Source organism: Gallinula chloropus, assembly GCF_964237585.1.
Source record: "Gallinula chloropus genome assembly, chromosome: 21".
Classification (NCBI taxonomy): domain Eukaryota; kingdom Metazoa; phylum Chordata; class Aves; order Gruiformes; family Rallidae; genus Gallinula; species Gallinula chloropus.
This window is the reverse complement of record NC_140106.1, coordinates 9299094-9317691: the sequence shown is the minus strand read 5'-3', so window position 1 is coordinate 9317691 and position 18598 is coordinate 9299094. Positions and strand designations below refer to the sequence as shown.

Here is an 18598-nt window from a genome sequence, read left to right as displayed (position 1 = left end):
TACCACCCAGGGCGCTGGTATTTGAGTGTGGCAGCTGGAAGACCCCACACCCTGAAACAGCTCCACCTCAGTCCTCAGTGTGTCCACCCATCTCCCCCTAAGGAGCTGCTCTCTGTGGGCTCAGATCCCTCCTGGGCTGGCAGTATGAAAAGCAGAGACCCTGCGACCCAGCTTTGGTCCCAAGAGGAGCAGGAGGGTGAGGGGCTGCGCCCACCCTGACCACTGTCACTGGGCTGAGCTGCCAGCACATTCCCTGGAGTCACCAAGCTGGAAGGGGTAACTGGAGCCCAGCCATGCTCATTTCTGCAAGGAGACCTTGCTCATTGCTCTCCTGCTGTCACAGTCCCAAATGGGATGCTGCAATAAGGCTTGTGGAGGGCTGGAAGGTCCCAGGGAAGGAGACCCCTTTGGGTGCCTTCAGTGGGGCTTCTCCAGCTCCCTGGCTTGTGGCACAGAGTGTCCTGGCAGCAAGTGCAACTCAGATCTCACAGGGGAGCTGGTGGGAAGCTGCCCTGTCTTGTACCTTCCCCATGAGGATGTCCAGACACTTTGCAGGTATCTTTGGGTCTCCCAACCCATCACCAAGGCACGATGTGTATTGTGCTTTGTGGGGGGGGGGACAGGGGGGACACATGCAGGAGGGAAGAGGATGGTTTTATCATGGAGTGAACCCTCACTAGAAGCAGGGAGGAATGAAATCTAGGAAATCTAGTTTCCAGGACTAGCCTGGAACAGCACTTGCCCAGCACTGTGGCAGGAAGAACAGAAGCCTGAGGGCTGCTGAGTGGTGCCTGTTCCCAGCATCTCACCCAGACTCTTCTCAGGACACGTAGGGTGCAGCTATTGAGCTACTCCAAGCAAGGCAGCTCTTTTGCCAGGCTCTGGCTCAGAAAGGGGCACATGGAAGTCTAACAAGTCTTTTGCTAAAGGCAGAGGAGCAGCCCACCTAAGACATGCCTGTAATTGCAAAACCTCCTCTCACCTATCCTTGATTACCCTTGGTTTCACCTCTCTCCTCGCTGCCTCTGCATTGGTGCATAGCACCTACACCCTCAGCCCCTGCTGGGAAGAGAACACTCAGTTTGAGAGGTCTTCCAGGGGCAGCAAAGCTATCTCAGCAGCATGCCTGCTCCTGCAGGAACCTGGCAGCCAGGGAGAAACTGGCAGTGACTTTCCAGAGAAGAGCTCTGGCTTGGAAGAGCTGCTGGGCTCAAGGCTCCGGCACGATGCTGTCAGCAGAGGGGAAAGACACCCCTTCTTGCTCCTGACCTCCCCCCTCACCCTCTGCCAGCAAGGAACATGCCTTCTCTGGGAGGGATAACACACGTCCTGGTCACAAGCATCCTGCCCTAGGCAGCAGCAGGGCTCACAGTGCCCTGCACAGACCTGCAGGGCTCTGCTCCCACTGCACCCTGGTTCCAGCATCAATTATACCTTAAGAGATCAAATCTGCTGCTGGGCTGAGCAAGTCTCTCCAGCTGCCCTGACAACCCCCTCACTCACTTGGTCCCTTCACCCAGCTTTTGCACCCTCCCCATCACCCCCAACCCCTCCAAACCCCCCAAACCATCAGCGCAAACAGCAGACTCCTGGCCCCAAAAGTTGTCCTCTCTTTGGGCAGGCTGTTTCTCCAGCTGACTGCACCTAAGATTTCTTACAGGGACCACACAGTCCCTCTGCCATCTCCCCCCACACCCTTCCAACCCCACAAACACTCTCTGCCATGAGCACAGCTCGATGTGGGGCTGCTTTGCCCCAGGGCCACTCACCTTTTTCTTCCTGTCCCGAGAGCGGTTCCTGCGCTTGCGATTGGATTCTTCCTTCTCCTTCTGCTCCTGCAGAGCCTGAGCTTCGATGTCTTTAATTTTCTTCAGCTGCTTGGCTGCTTGAGCCATGGCTGGTCAGGCTGCAGTTCCCCCTGGAGCTCTCTCCTCCACGCTCCCTCCGATTGCTGGCCAAGAAAGTCCCGTTTCCCCCCCCACCACACACACACACACACACCCCTCCACTGCTCCCCAGGGCTTGGATGCTGCCAACCCAGCTGAGTGTGAAACCAGTAAGGAGGGGAAAACAGAAAGCAGTCAGCAAGCCCTTAAAAAAGGGCAGCCCGATGCCTCCCAGCTAATTGCTAGATGAAGCCTGGGACACCTTTAGAAAGCGTTAATAATCCCGAATCCAGCTGTTCCAGAGGTTGTGCGCACCATTGCAGCAGCCCCTGAGCGCGCTGGCACATCATGCAGAGTGTTCCTGGTGGGACAGGACAGCGGGGGGGGGGGGGCTGGTGCTGTGCTCCCTCTCCCTCGCCGTCTCTCCTGCGGTAAGGGAAGAGCTGCAGGCAGGCAGAGTAGCCCCGGGAAAGGGGAAGAACTCCCAGCCCTTAAGGCAGGATGACAATAGAGGAGGTGGGAGAAGGGAGGCTGGTGCTTTGCATCCCGACTTCTGGGCTCCCTGGAGCAGAGCGCATAAAGAACCGGAGCCCGCACGGCGTCAAGGCAGCGGCTCCAGCACTGCAGTGCTGCTGAGGCAGGCACAGATTCCAGGCTCTCCAACCCCCCTTCCCCTCAGTCAGTCTCTGTGCAGCAGCCGCATCGCTCCGCTCCCTCCCTTGGGTTACGCTTCCAGCTCTTTTTCAAGGGGAAGGAGCCACAGGGAATCGCTGCATCGGCTGGGAGACGGGCAGCGGCTCCTCAAGCATCAGCCGATGCTGCAAAGGATGTGCCGAGAGCCCCGGCGAAGTGCAGCTCAGCAGCATCCTTCCCTCCTGGCAGCTGAGTGAGCAGCGAGGGGAGGGATCTTGGCTGTGAATGGGAGACAGAAACCAAGGGCTCTGGCTGCTCTCTGGCTACCCAGCACTGGGAAAGCAAAGCAGAGGCACCAGCTCCTGCCCAGCCAGGCAGCACCAGAGCTCAGGTCCTCTCTGAGGATGCCTGGGCAAGGCTTCAGGAGAGTCAGGCACCCCTTCTTCACACACCCCCCCCTCACATTTAACCCGCAGCTGCTGTCCAAAAGCACACAGGATGCTGTACTGGAAGCCTGGAGCCTGGATAAAACTGGGATGGACTCTCTGGTGGGAGCATAAGGTGACCTGCAGCAAAGCAAGTGTCACATCTGAGCAGCTCTGCCTCTCTTAGCTCAGTTCTCATCCCTCAGAAGAGCCATCCCAACATGCAGACCCACTGGGAAAATGATCTGGCTGGGTGCAAGCCCCCTGCCTGCCCCCCCCCCCCCCCGCACTTTTCTGGTACTGTCCCTCTCCCAGTTCTTTTTGGGGTCAAAAGATGGCAAAACAGGGATTCTGAGGCCATTTCTCAGCAATGGCTGGTCAGCCAGTCGCAGGTTATGCAGACTGGGAAGAAGCTGAGGTGCAGGAACAGCTCTATGGGCACCACAGGTCACTTTTCCATGAGATGGAGTTTTCCTGCATTTCTTTAGCCACTGAAGTTCCTCCTTCACCCACAGGCTAAGGAGGGTGCTAAAAACTGAAAGAAATGAAACCCACTGGTGCATTGGGCAGTTTTTAAAGAATATGACTGAAAATGTAGAAAATACAGAGAATTAAATGCAAAGAACAGGGAATAGGAAGGTGGTAGAAGGTCTTTCCAAGGACAGCTTTAGTTCTGTGCATGGCATCTGTATGGATAAATACCATGCCCAAGCTGGGGCACTGCTGCATCACTTCCCAGAGCAACATCCTGTGCACACCCATGCAAAAGGTAAATCACAACATGAAGCAGAAGCTGCCTGGTGAAAGGCTCCACAGACACGAGGTGCCACCCTGATTTCTGCCTCTTCCACATGAGAACTTTGTGGGCTGGGTGAGGCAGAGGAAAACAACCCATGGTCAACAACAGGCACACAGGAGGTGAAGGAGTTGCTGTTACAGGCTGAGAGCATCCCATGCCTGCCCCAAACCTGCTCTCCCCCAGCCTGGCATTCTTTCTGAGGGCTTTCCTGATTGTTTTCAGAAGGGGGAAAACTCAGGAATGAAACCCAGTTCTGCACACAACAGCATCAGTTCCCAGCACCCACCTTTGGGTGCTGTGGGGCACAGCTTGCCCCCCCAGCATGGCGAGTGAGGGACCATACCCAGAGCTGCTGGGACTGCTGTTCATCCCTAACCTGGGTCCTGCCTTCCAGCTCCTTGAGCTGCATCAGACTTGGGAAACCCAGCACCATGATGTGACACAAGGGTCTGCACACTTGTACCCAGGGAGTAGCAGGGGTACCAATGCTCCAGGCTCCCTTTTTTTTCCTGAGGTCAACAGAGCATCTGCTCTAGAGGCAGCCAAATGGCATCAGGCAGAGGCAGCCTTTGCCTGGATGCCCCTAGGACACTGACTCCTCATACAAACAGATCCCACCCCTTAACTCCTTATGAGCCAGGACAAAGCAAGACAGGACCAGTCACCAAGGGAGAAGCAGGATATGGAGGGGGGAAAGAAAAAACCCAACCCCAAAAGACACAGGAGTGAGGGGGAGACATGATTTTGCTGATCCAGGGGACAAAACCCCTCCTCAGGGTGAGGTGGAGCTTCCTCTGCTCCAGTTTGTGCCCATGGCCCCTTGTCCTGTCCCTGGGCACCCTGAACATAGACTGACCCATCCTCCTGAGCCCACCCCTCAGGGGTTTATCAGCACTGAGAAGATCCCCTTCAGTCTTCCCTTCTCCAGGGTAAAAAGTCCCAAGTCCCTCAGCCTCTCTTCCTGAGAGAGATGTTCTGGTCCCCTCAGCATCTCCTCAGCCCTTTGTGGTCCCCTCTCCAGTACCCCATCCAGTAACCCCAAGACACAGCAGGAGGAACACACAAGCTGCTGGGGTCACACCAGTGAAACACCAGAGTTCTCTCTCTATAGTGCCTGTCTGAAGCTTTTCCTCTGCTGGCAAACAACCTGGGACTGATGAGTGGCATCCTGAGGGAAGTCAGCCTGTGGATGTCCCATCTCCTGTCCCCTGGCTGAAGAGACCATCTCCCACCTCTCTACAAACCTCCCTTCAGGTAGTTGTAGGTGGTGATAATCAAGGAGAAGTGACCATCAAGGAGACATTTTTTCAGGGAAGGTGAAATCTCATTAACAGAGGTATAATTAGCTGCCAAGCCCACCCTGTGGGCAGGTTATTCTGCCAAGTGCAGACTCTAACAGCTAGTTGGGTGGCCCCTCCTGGGCATGGATGTCCTTAGGCATAGCTATCTCAGCATCTGAAGGTTTAGACCTGACAATGCCTCCAGACACCTTTCTTTGGATGCTCAGCTGCCACTTGAACAACAGACCAAAGGACCCATTCAGATAAAAACAGGGAAAAGATGGTAGTGATTCTGTGATGTGAAGTGCTTTCAGCAAGGCTGGGAGGGACCTCCTGAGTCCTGGCAGGCAGACAGATTAGGAGGTGGCTCTGCCAAGCACCACAGAATCCTACTAGGACTGTCTGCATTGGGCTTGAAGTGACCCTCCCTCAGCAGGGGGTTGGTTCCAGGTGACTTCCAGGGGTCCTTTCTGACCTCCTGCTGGGATGCTGTGGGTGGTGGAGGCTCAGCACACAGGAGCACAGAGTCTCCAGACTACAGGACAGGTGACAGGACAATAGGACTGACACAGGTAAAGCACAGAATGAAGAGAAACCCAGGACTCACACAGAGGGAGAATCAGAGGCAGGGGATGTAAAATAACTTGAAAGAACCCCCTGTTATCCTTTGGACTCAACACAGCAGTGGATGGTGGGATTGGCTGCTGTAGGATGCTGGGAACACTGAGCCATACACCAGTTCAGCAAACTGGGGAGGGCAGGTCAGTCACAGCCCATGGGACGTGATGTTTTGGGCCCCATCTCCTTCTCTGGAGGCCCTGACAGCCTGGCAGGGATGCTGGGAAGGGGAGCTGAAGGCAAGGGGAGTCGCAGAGAACTTTCCAAAAGCCCGTTCCTGGGCGCAGGGTTCACCCCCAGACCCCCTCCCTGCTGCCTGATGTATTACTGGGAGTTACTGGGCTGGGAAATCACCACACATGTGAATCACAAGATACCCCTAGTCCCTGCCTGCCCACACAGAGAAGTATCCAGCAAGACTCCAGACAGCTCCAGGTTCAGACTCTGTCAGTAAGTCGGAGTGATTATTGATCTCCCACCCTTAATGAACACCCTGAAGGGCCCCAAAAGCATCATCTCCCATCCCCAGGGAAGGGGGGTGCACTGGGCCAGGGGAATTGTTTCCCCAGTGCAGCTTTTAAAACATTTTGATGGGGTTTTTTGGGTGAGGGGCTGGAACAGGCTGCCCAGAGAGGGGGTGGGTGCCCCATCCCTGGGGGTGTTCAAGGCCAGGTTGGCTGGGGCCCTGGGCAACCTTGTGTAGCTCCAGGCCTGGAGGTTGGTGTCCCTGCCTGTGGCAGGGGGGTTGGAGCTCTGTGACCCTTGGGGTCCCTCCCAACCCAGCCCAGGCTGGGATTCCATGATTCCCTGCTCAAACCTGCCTTTCCTCACCACCTTTATCCACCCTGACCTTGTGTTCTTCAGGCACCGACTCCAGCACAGTGACTCACAGCACTACACACACCATCAAAGCCTCCAGCCACCCTGTAACATCACAACCCTCCTCCTCCCTTCCTCCCACACCACCCCTTGGCTGCTTGGAGTCACCAAGCCCTGCACAGCGTGTGTGACAGGGGACCTTGAGGACAGCAGTCCTGTTTCAAAGTGCCCAGCTCCCAGCGGGATGCAGAGATGATCAAGGGTGTCTGTGATGTGATGACCTCTGAAGACTCTCTTTTTGCAGTGTTCCCCTTTTTGTTCCCAGTCTTTCAACCACCACCTGCTGACCCCCTTGCTGGACGTGCCCAGCCTGTTCTGACTGCTCTCTGATGACCAGATTCTGTGAGGTGCTTTGGTCCCAAGAGCATCTCACTGACACCAGCCAAAGGAGGACAAGGACACTCCTAAAGCAGCCGTGGGCTTGTCTGCTTCACACTGCAAGAAGGTTGTTACTGGGAGGGAGCACGAAGCAACTGGAACCTGCTGCTGCAGAGAACATCACCCCACTGAACTGGCTGAAGCCTCAGGTCAGGAAATCTGCTGGCTGGTAACAACTGAGGTTCAGGTTTGGGCTCCTCAGCATCAGAAGGACATTGAGGTCCTGGAGTGAGTCCAGAGAAGGGCAACCAGGCTGGGGAAGGGGCTGGAGGGCAAATCCTCTGAGGAGCAGCTGAGGGAGCTGGGGGTGTTGAGCCTGGAGAAGAGGAGGCTGAGGGGAGACCTTCTCCCCACCTCCCCTGCCCTACCAGGAGGGTGCAGAGAGGTGGGTGATGGTCTCTTCAGCCAGGGGACAGGAGATGGGACAAGGAGAACGGGCTCAAGCTGCCCCAGGGCAGGGTCAGATCAGACACTGGGGAAAAGTTCTTCCCTGGAAGGGCTCTGGGGCACTGGCACAGGCTGCCCAGGGAGGGGGCTGAGTCACCACCCCTGGGTGGATTTAACAGACAGGTAGATGAGGTGCTCAGGGATGTGGGTTAGTAGAGGATGGGCACAGTTGGACTCAGTGATCTCACAGGTCTCTTCCTACCTGGTGATTCTGTGATTCAGTTCTTCCTATGTGACACCCTTTTCCTTTTCCCCTCAAGGCCCCAGAGAGGATTTCATCCCCATCCAACTCTAGGTCCAGAGGTGGGTGCTGGGTGATAACTCTGTGCAGCCAGCACCCCACACACCAGATTTACACCCTGTTGATCTTGGCACAGGTTCAGAAAAACCTGCCCAAATCCACACTGATTGGTTTAGTAATTACCCCACCATCTACTAATGGTCAAGCATATTCCAATTAGCACACATGCTCCTTGAAGGTGTGGGGGGCTCATTTAATTTAGTCCTTTAATTGGGGTCACCATCTCCCCTTTCCCCCAGGTTTTGTTGCCTTCATTCCCCTCTGGCCATGCCCTGGCTTTGGCAGCAGAGGCAGGATGGTCCCTCTGGATCAGCTCTTTCTCCAGGGATGCTTTTTAGCCAAGGCTGCCCTTTATCAGCCCTCCCAAAGCAGAGCTGTGAGCACAGCACTTCACTACATCCAGCCTTAAATTAAAGTGCCTGAGCACTGACCCAAAACATTCCCATCCCTGGGCCATGGAAAATCCCACTTCACAGACCCCACTTTTGGGACAACAACCCTGGTACCTCACTCAGGGACTGGGATCCCACAGGTGACAGCAGATCCAAAGGGATCACAGGGTGACAAGGGAGAACAAACAGACACTGACAGAGGAACCCTTAGGAAAATAACCACCAAAACTGAATGAGGTCGTTGTGTGCCAACACCACAGGGCTGTCCCTTAGAATAGAACCTCCTGGGAAAGGAGGAAGCACAGAAACAAACTCCTGACACCACCTGGAAGGTGCTGCAGCCCTCTCCAGAGGTGAAACACGGAGCTGGAGTGCTGCCTTGCTCTGGGTGATGTTGCAGAGGTTCCCTGCCTTAGGGGCAGGAGGAGGATTTCACATTCAAAGCTCAGCTCCAGGCAGCTATTTTTAGGTGAATTATTCTGGCTGACGAGCCGTGAAGATAAAAGATGCTGCAGGCCCCACCCCAGCTGATGAACACTCAGCCTGTCCACCTCCCTCCATCACTGCTGAGAGAAGCAGCTCAGCAAGGAGCTCCAGCCCTGAGATGGGAACCTAATTAAGGAGGGTCTGTTCTTTTTAGCATCTTCTTAATTATCCTGCTGATGAGCTCTCAGGACTGGCAGACCCCTTTCAGATCACCCCCTCTTTAGGTTAGCATCTCTCAAAGCCACTCCACTGGTCTCCCAGTCTGCCTGTCGCTGTGGGTTGGGTTTGAGCTGCTCCCTGCACGTTGAGAGCTGGTTAAGGGGCATTTAGGCCCAGACATTGAAGCTGCTGAGGGGAAGGGCTCTCTCTGTGTCACAGGAGGGGATCCTCCCCCTCTGCTCTGCCCTGCTCAGGCCCCACCTGGAGTGTTGTGTCCAGTTCTGGGCTCCCTGGGATCAAACAGACAGGGATCTCCTGGAGAGAGTCCAGAGGAGGGACACAGAGATGCTGAAGGGCCTGGAGCATCTCCCCTGTGAGGAAAGGCTGAGTGAGCTGGGGCTGTTCAGGCTGGAGAGAAGAAGACTAAGGGGGGATCTTATTAATGTTTATCAATATCTGAAGGGTGGGATGCAGGGGGAATGGGCAGCCCCTTTTCAGTGTCTGTGGGGACAGGACAAGGGGCAATGGCTGCAAGTTGGAGCACAGGGAGTTCCCCACCAACATGGGGAAGAACTTTTCCCCAGTGAGGGTGAGGGAGCCCTGGGACAGGCTGCCCAGGGGGTGTGGAGTCTCCTTCTCTGGAGAGATTCCAGCCCCATCTGGACACTGACCTGTGTGCCCTGTGCTAGGGAGCTGCTTTGGCAGGGGGGTGGACCCCATGGGCTCTGGAGGTCCCTTCCCACCCCTGTGATTCAAGGTCCTTCCCTTCACTCCCTGTGACACCGACCCGCAGGCTTACCTGGAGACATCCTGTGACAGCAGTCACATCTCTCCTCCACTCACCCTTCTCAGGTCCCTGCTTGGCTGGTCCTTCAGCTCCAGGAAGGGTCACTCGGCCCATTGATCACTGAAGGAGGCTGAGCTGGGGGTTATCCATACCTTTGCTACAGGGACACTCCAGCACCGATGATGCACTCGCTGGAACGTTGCTTCCATCTAGTGTTGTGGAAGTCGTGAGCTGGAGGAGCAGGACTGCACAGCCAGAGGAACAGGGACTGCACAGCCAGGGGAACAGGATTGCACAGCCAGAGGAACAGGACAGAACAGCCAGAGGAACAGGGACTGCACAGCCAGAGGAACAGGGACTGCACAGCCAGGGGAACAGGATTGCACAGCCAGAGGAACAGGGCTACACAGGCAGAGCAACAGGACTGCACAGCCAGAGGAACAGGGACTGCACAGCCAGGGGAACAGGGACTGCACAGTCAGAGGAACAGGGACTGCACAGCCAGGGGAACAGGACTGCACAGCCAGAGGAACAGGGACTGCACAGCCAGGGGAACAGGACTGCACAGCCAGAGGAGAGGGACAGCACAGCCAGAGGATCAGGACTGCACAGCCAGAGGAGCAGGGACTGCACAGCCAGAGGAGCAGGACTGCACAGCCAGAGGAACAGGACTGCACAGCCAGAGGAACAGGACTGCACAGCCAGAGGAACAGGATTGCACAGCCAGAGGAGAGGGACAGCACAGCCAGAGGAGCAGGACTGCACAGCCAGAGGAACAGGGACTGCACAGCCAGGGGAACAGGACAGAACAGCCAGAGGAACAGGACTGCACAGCCAGGGGAACAGGACAGAACAGCCAGGGGAACAGGACAGAACAGCCAGAGGAACAGGGACTGCACAGCCAGAGGAACAGGACTGCACAGCCAGGGGAACAGGACAGAACAGCCAGAGGAACAGGGACTGCACAGCCAGAGGAACAGGACTGCACAGCCAGAGGAGAGGGATTGCACAGCCAGAGCAACAGGGACTGCACAGCCAGAGGAACAGGACAGAACAGCCAGAGGAACAGGACTGCACAGCCAGAGGAACAGGACAGAACAGCCAGAGGAGCAGGACTGCACAGCCAGAGGAGCAGGACTGCACAGCCAGAGGAGCACCAGGCGCAGCGATGGGGCCGGTTCCGCCGTGCAGCCGCAGGGTAACACCACGCCGGGTGGGACGTCTGGTCCTGTCCAAAGCACTAAGGATGAAGATGAGAGGGATGGGAAGGGGGGTGAGGGGAGCTTCAAGCACACAGGACAGGTTTTGAAAGGCACAAGTCACAATCCAAACCATCCCACAACCAGAAGGTGACAGGAACCAGCCAGCACCACGCTGGGGCAGCCCTGGCAGAGAGGAATCGAGAGGTGGCGACTGCCAGGGAAGCTTCCAACTTTGGGGGTTTCTTTTCCTTCTCATTTAGTTCTCTCACTCCACTTAGGAAGCTGAGGGTGCAAATTAACAAGGATGGAGATCTTGTCATTCAACTCCCAAGTGCCACCTCTCTCTTCCAGATCAAAAAGCCAACAGGGAATCCCATCCCCAGCCCCGTGGGTGTCAGCGACCAGACTGCCAAACAAGCTTAAAAAAAAACCCCAATTTTAAAGAAATTTAAAAGAAATCCACAGGCACAACTGACATCCAAAATGGCTCAACATAATTTATTTTTTATGTTAAAATGTACAGAGTTCTTTTGAAAGTACTTGCTAGAAAGGGGAAAAAAAAGTGATATTACATACAAGGAGAGGAAGGGAGACCATCCAGCCAGGAGCGTATGACATGGAGAATTACAAAGGCATCTAGGCACCCCTTCCCCTTAGCTTACAAGTCACCATGAACAAAGTACAAAGAGGTTACAAAACAGGAAAAGCAAATATAAACAGACAGGAATAGACTCAGCTTCATTTGTACATGCGGCTTTTAGAGGCATCTGGAGCTCCTATTCACACAACTCTAGAGATCTCTCTTTAAAGAGAATTTTTAATCTTTCTTAAAATAGTTTTTAATATTCTACAACAAAGATAAAAAATTTTAAAGATGGAATGAAATGAAAAAAGCTCTTATTTTTTTTTTTTCTTTAAAAGGCATCAAAGTCACTAACAGTGAGATTTTTAATTTCTTTTAGAAGATTACCCAAGTTATCTTGCTAAAAATACAGTATTTTTTTTTTTTAACCTTTTTCTTTTTTAAACAGAAGTGAAAAAAATGGTAGGTACCAATATTACTGCGTTGGATAATTTCTTTTTTTCTTTTTTTTTTTTTTAATATATAGAAAAGAACATATTTTTTTATTATTTTTTTCTGGTTTTTTTTTTTTTTTTTTCCTCTCTACAATAGTTCTACAGTCACAAAGGCTCGTGGAAAAGGGAGCTGCCCAATTGAGTTAAAAAAAAAAAACCAAACAAAACAGAAACCAAACCAAACAAAACCCATACGAAACCAAACCAAATGTTAACAGCAAACAAACTAAACTCACGGCCCTCGGTTCAACAGCTTCTCCTCCTGTCTCAGAATAACCCCCACCCCACCACCCCACCCCACCCCAAACCCCCAAATATCCTCCCCACCCACCCATTTCCCCACACCCCACACCCCAAGCCCACCCTACCCCATGCCCAGCAATCGGGAAGCAGTGACACAGCTGATCTAGGAAGGAGAGGGCAGCACAGTGCGCTTTCTACATGGGTTATTTGGAACTGGAATAGTATATACAGAGAAATGGGGTCCTACACAGCCTTGTACATGCTCAAAACTAAACAGAAATTTAAAAAAAAAAATATATATAATAATAATAATAAATGGAAGTCCTTTGAATTCTGCCTTTTACTGTTAGCAGTTATTGGAGGAAAGTCCATTTTAGTGCATCTGAAGAAACCCCAGCTTTCTTTTAGACTCTTTTGGTTTTAAAAAAAAAAAGAAATTAGTCTTATTAATGTGTATTTCTACTTCATATACAATAATAATAAAAAAAAAAACCAACCCCCAAAATAGAACTTTAGACTGAAGGGTGTCCCTTTTTGTGTTGGGTGCCATGGTAGCCAAACAGAATGTAAATCCCACTGCCTGCCTCCCAGGCTGGGGTTCAGGCTGATTCACCCCAGGAAAACAGGCCAGTTCCCTTACTGTCCCAGGCTAGATCAAAAGTGGGGTTACTCCTATGAAATGGGTCTCAAACATAGTGGGGGAGGGAGGGAAAATAGCACCCACCCCCCCCACATACACACCCAGAGAGCGGCAGTTTGGGCAGCGTCCTACCCCACGCCCCAGGAAGGGAAGAGCGACAAGGACACCACGGGGGTCTCGTCACTTCAAACCCAGGTTTAACCTTCCCAGCTTAGCAGGGTGAAGAGATGAAGAGGCCAAGCACTGGAGACAAGCTGCTCTGGAGCTGGGCTCAGCTCTGAGCCCTTCAGCCTTTTCCCAGGACACAGTGAAGTGTGGGGAATCTCAGAGTTGGGGCTGACTTGCAGTTGACCAGAAGAACCCACAACCATCTTCCTACCAGCCCATGAACCACCCCATCCTCCTCCTGCCTGTGTAGGGGATGCAAACAGCTCACTCTCCACATGCTCCTGGTAGTTGGGAAGGGCAGGACACGTGTGTCACACACGTGTGGCACACACCTGGGTGGGGAACAGGATCCTTTTCAAAACCCCACGGTATTTTTCCAGCATGAAACATGCAATTTCAATCCACTCATCTCCAAAACCACCAGTGTGAATAGTTTATTGTTTACACGTAACTCCAAAGGTTACTGAGGGTCAGGGGAGTCAGGGGAAAATGAGAGGTTATTTCTGCAAGTCAGGGGAAAAAAAAAATTGGGGTTTTAAAAGAGCTTCATTTATCCTCTGTGTCCCCTTTCCAAGGCTCCCAGTAAGTGCCTCCTGCCAGAAGTAGGAAATGCTAGGTGGGGTGGAGAGGGAAGGGTTGTTATTCTGTAGAGATGCCCAACATTTTACACACCTGCAGCACTGGAAGCTGCATCCAGAGGGGCACGAGGGAGGGAGAAGGACGTACATGTGAAAACAAGAGTTAGAAAGATGATTTCAGTTACACATATTCTTGTCCACGTTGTCAGCAAAGTAAGGCTCTCTTTAAATTATGAAAAGGGGTTTTTTTTGTGGGTTTTTTTTTCCTTTTTTGTGCATGTTTTCCCCTCTAAAAAACATCTGTAAATGATTTTTTTTTTTTTTTAAGCCGTAAAATGTTTCAGGATTGTGAAGGAAACAAAAATGAAACCACGAAACAAACAAAACAAAAACAAAAACAAATCAAAAAAAATAAAAACAAACAACCAAAGACCAGGCTTCCTAAAAAATAAAATAAACCAAAGAAAATCCCTCTAAATCTACAGCAATATTTTAACTGGAAAAAGGTCCGTTTTTCTCTGGTTTGTCAGTATAAAAGGTTCCTTTATTTATATATATTTCAGTTTTTTTTAGGATGCAAGTTCATCTTGCTCATCTTCTCATGTATGGTCCATTGAGAGACTGCTTGGGCACCCCAGCAGCGTTCATGTAGCTGTGATGGGAGGGGCCAGTGTACATCATGTTTCCATGAGGGTTTGGCTGCATAGGCTGCTGGGTATAGGCCTGGCTCCCCATCATTCCCATCTGCATCTGCATAGGATACTGTGCTGTCTGGTTCATGTAGGCAGGGTTACTATGGTAACTGCTGTTCATCATAGGCTGTGTCATCCTGTAACTGTTCATGGCATTGAGGGTGTTCATATTCATGGAATTAACGTTGTAAGGGGCTGTTGGCATTAGGTTGACTCCCATGTTCATACCCCTCTGAACAGCTAACGTGCGGGGCCCGGCCTGCATGGCGACGGCGGGCGGGCTGCGGCCGTAGAGCTGCTGCTGGTGTGCAGTGGCCGAGGGCAGCGGGGCCGATTTGGAGCGGATGGAGATGTGGCCCTTGACAGGCATCTGGCCCTGCAGCCTCTGCGTGTGAGGAATCCCGATGTTGGTGGCTGACATGTTGCACTGAAGCAGAGGAGAGGTGAGGTTCATGGTGGTGGACGCCAGGTTGGGCGGGGGCGTCATGGTGGCTTGTGCTTGGGGTGTGCCGGCCAGCGGGTGAGAGGGAGCGAGCTGAGCCAACCCTGTGTTGGACAGGGAAACGCTGGTTGCATAGGAAGTCACAGCAGGAGAATGGCTATAAGGCATGGGATGAGGGTCCATAATGGTGTTCGTCAGCTGCTGCAACTTGGCTAAACTGAAGGTGGCTGATGGTTGGGAGTAGCTCCCAGCACCAAAATCCCCTGGAATCCTCTCGTAGATACTTATGTTCCCAGTGCTGCCCGATTCGGGGATCTCCATGATCATGGGTGCTGGGGTGAAGCTGTTGTTCATGCTACACTGAGACAGCGGCGGCTGCTGCTGGGGCGGAGGGGGCGGCTGCGGCTGCTGCGCCTGAGGCTGCTGCTGCTGGGGCTGCGTCGTCGGTTGCTGGTTGCTCGGAGGCCTTTCTACTACACAGCTCTGAGGTGACTTGATATTGCAGTTTGCTGCAGGCTGGACAGCGTTCTGCTGCATCATGCTGCAACTGCTGCCAATGTTTGCCATCTGCTGAGTGACAACACAACTGTTCTGAGTGAGGCTGCTGGAAGAGGACAGTCCCCCGTAGGAACAGCTGCTCTGGGAAGAGTTATTTCCACAAATGCTGCCTCCCATCGTGGAGTCGTAGCTGCTGGGGTTTTCATAATTCTCTGTAGTGCTCTCAATGCTGCCAAGGTCACTGAAGCCACTATCCACCACCTGCTGAGAGTGGTCCGATACTGAAGGCACATCCATCATGGGGCTGGTCTCCATGTTCTGCATAGAGGGTGCGGACAGCGATCCTTGCTCAGGGCTTATCTGGGTGTAACTGCTCTCCAGAGCAGGCACGTTTGGGCTGCTGACAGAACGTACAGACTGGCTGGGGTGGGACTGAACAGAGGATATTGGACTGTTGTGTTCTGAGGCCTGGCAATCTTCAACCATTGACATCTGAGGATCCTCCTCAGTCTGGGTGTAACTCTGCAGAGTCTGACAAGCTGCGAGTGTTTCTTCGCAGTCCTGGTAAGCTACATCATGCTCATTACTTTCCTCCTGTGTCAAGGACTGGACTGCTTGAACAGTTTCAAGATCTAGTTCACTATGAGGAATCTCTTCCTCTTCCTTTAACTCAATTAACCCTTCTTTATTACTTTGTTCTTCTTCATGATCATCTTCAGACCCAGGGACGTGCTCTGAGCCCACTGATGTCTCATTGGAAGCCTGCTCTTCCTCAGAATCTGCCTCTGCTTCATCTTTTTCTTTTGCCACTTCTCTACTGCTTGGTATACTTGCTTCTAAAAAACATTCTTGCACCTGAGGCTCTTCCTTCACCCCTTCTCTAACAGGGTGTTCCTCTAATTCTTTCTTCTTCACAGACTCCAGATGACCATCATCTTCGTCATCAGCATCGTGATCTTCATTTTGATTTGTCACTACTGCAACTTCCTCTTCTTCCTCATGGTCATGCTCAGGTTCATCCAGCTCTTGCTGTTCTTCTTCTGATTGCCTTTGCTCTTCTAAAACCCGGGGCTTCTCCTCTACCTCCTCTTCCACCTCAGGCTCCTTTACTTCTGGCGCTGGACTGCTGTTGCTGTCCACAGGAGAAACTGCTCGTACTTCACTACTGCCTATATCCTCCTCTTCTCCCTCTCCTACCTCTTCTGCTTCCATATTCACATCCTCCTCCTTCCTTTCCTCATTGGGAGGCAGTTCTTCCTTCTGCTCAACGCTTTCTTCTTTATCTGAAGCTTTGGGCTTCCGCCCTGGTTTTGAATTAGCTGCCACTTCATCACCTTCCTCATCCTGAGCTGAGGGGGGCATCTTTTCCCGGTTCAGTTTAAACCCCGGTTTCCGACCGGGTCTCTTCTTCCAGTGGAGTGGCTTTCTGCTTTTCCCTTTTGGCCATCCCTTCTTCTTCTTCATGGGTGTAGAAGTATCTGGCTCTAGTGAAGAATCCTTTGCATCACATGTCCTCAGCATAGACAATGGTTTCAGAGTTGGGTTACCTGAAAACACAAATTGAGAGAGACTGTTCAAGCATTTTTGTTTGAGCTGAGCATTCAGGGAAGCTTTCCCAAGCATTCCCATCATGTTTAGCAACTTTCATGGCATCATAGCCTGGTCTGGGTTGGAAGGGACCCCAAGGATCAGAGTTCCAACCCCCTGCTACAGGCAGGGACACCAATCTCCAGGCCTGGAGCTACACAAGGTTGCCCAGGGCCCCATCCAACCTGGCCTTGAACACCCCCAGGGATGGGGCACCCACCCCCTCTCTGATAACATGACCTCCAAAGATCCCTTCCAGCCTCATTATTCTACAATTTTATCACCAGCCACCATCTTCTCAAAGGAACACAGATCTGATGACCGCTGAAGATCTCACATGCCTCAGTTTTTAGGATGCTGAGACACAGATGTACGTGCTCCAAGCTGCACTTGGTTCAACATCAGCACGCACACAAGCTTCAACAGAAGATCCTTACAGCATTCCCATTCCCAGTAAAACTTACAGGTGGAACTAGGAAAAAGCAAGTTAACACAGCCCAGCCTATCACAGGGGTCCATCTCCTCCCCTCAACACTAGTGGAGTTGCACAGAATTGGCAGAATATACAGAGAGAAGTGTTATTTGCTCTCTGCACCATGGAACACACTGTCTTCCATGGAACACACCGTCTTCCAGAATGTCTAACCCTTACTAAATCCTGGCCTCAAACCACCCCACCACACCACCCATTCTCACTCCAGCCCCAACAGCAATCAGATCCAAGTCAAATTCTCCTCAGACACCAAATCTAAGAGACCACAGCGTTGCTTCTCAGGGAAATCACAAACTACTCTGTATGCATTGCCTCTGCTAGAGATTAAGTTTTCAGGGAAATATCCAACTCAAACCACCCTGAGCCAGAAAGCTCAAAGTCAACCAACCAAAAAAAGAATAGAAAATTACAAGAAGGTTTCTGGAGTAGTGGGAAAACCTCTCCCAAAAAAGCCCTAAGCTTCCCATAAGTGTTCCTAACATAGGTATGATTCAAACAGTCTATATCCAAACCAAGTATTTATGGCTGCTAATTAAACTGTCATAAACACACAGTGCTGCCCCCCCCCTCCACCCACCTTCATTTTTTTTATCAGAAATACACCAGCTGCCTGTGATGACTGATTATTTCCATGGGCTAAGATGTTTAAGGAATTGAAAGGGCTGGAGCAGCTCCCCTATGGAGAGAGGCTGAGGGAGCTGGGCTGGGTCAGCCTGGAGAAGAAAAGGCTGTGGGGGGACCTCATTGCAGCCTTCCAGTGCCTGAAGGGAGCAGAGGAACAGGAGGGGAATCAGCTTGTTAAAGGGCAGAGACTGACAGGACAAGGGGGATGGAGTGAAGCTGGAGGAGGGAAGGGTGAGATGAGATATCAGGGGGAAGTTCTTTGCAGAGAGAGTGGTGAGGGGCTGGAACAGGCTGCCCAGAAAGGGGGTGGGTGCCCCATCCCTGGGGGTGTTCAAGGCCAGGTTGGATGGGGCCCTGGGCAACCTTGTGTAGCTCCAGCCCTGGAGGTTGGTGTCCCTGCCTGTGGCAGGGGGGTTGGAGCTCTGTGACCCTTGGGGTCCCTTCCAACCCAGACCATTCTATGAAAGTACACTGTATTTTCTCTAAGGTCACTACAGTTTTACTATGTACATGCAAAGGTACCTGTATCAAAGGCGTAAGTAGCCAACAGATACCTTTTGCTATCAGGAGCAGCGTTTCCCTCATCCTGTGTGCTTACTACTCATTGCTTCAGAGGTTCTGACACACTTGCAGAAGTTTGCAAGAAGAGAAAGGACAACAGAAGTGACCAAAGGGAACAGACACCATTAAATTACAAGTGAGGAGTAAGAAAGTGAAGTATTTATCAAGTAGGTGAGCCAGAAATTGATCACTGTAGTGTAGAACTGGTCAAAGTTAAACCAGTGGCTTTCCAAATACCATTTCTGATCCCTGGGAACTTTACAGACCATTTGTAGTCTGCAAAAGATTGTTAAAAGTTCCCTGATGTATTTTATAAAGCAATA

General features: G+C 52.2%; 2 protein-coding genes across 2 annotated transcripts in view; both read right to left on the bottom strand.

Annotated features, from left to right (window-relative positions):
* The window catches only part of ANK1 (ankyrin 1), a gene marked incomplete at its 5' end in the record, with an annotated part of 70857 nt that extends 68962 nt beyond the window's left edge, over positions 1–1895 (bottom strand). Inside the window, one exon of the mRNA XM_084274015.1 lies at positions 1770–1895. Coding sequence (XP_084130141.1) covers positions 1770–1895 — 126 coding nt within the window. The remainder of the gene's footprint in view (positions 1–1769) is intronic.
* A 10227-nt stretch (positions 1896–12122) lies between these two features.
* The window catches only part of KAT6A (lysine acetyltransferase 6A), a 41555-nt gene continuing 35079 nt past the window's right edge, over positions 12123–18598 (bottom strand). The window contains exon 16 of the mRNA XM_084273781.1: positions 12123–16557. Coding sequence (XP_084129907.1) covers positions 13970–16557 — 2588 coding nt within the window. The 3' untranslated portion in view covers positions 12123–13969. The remainder of the gene's footprint in view (positions 16558–18598) is intronic.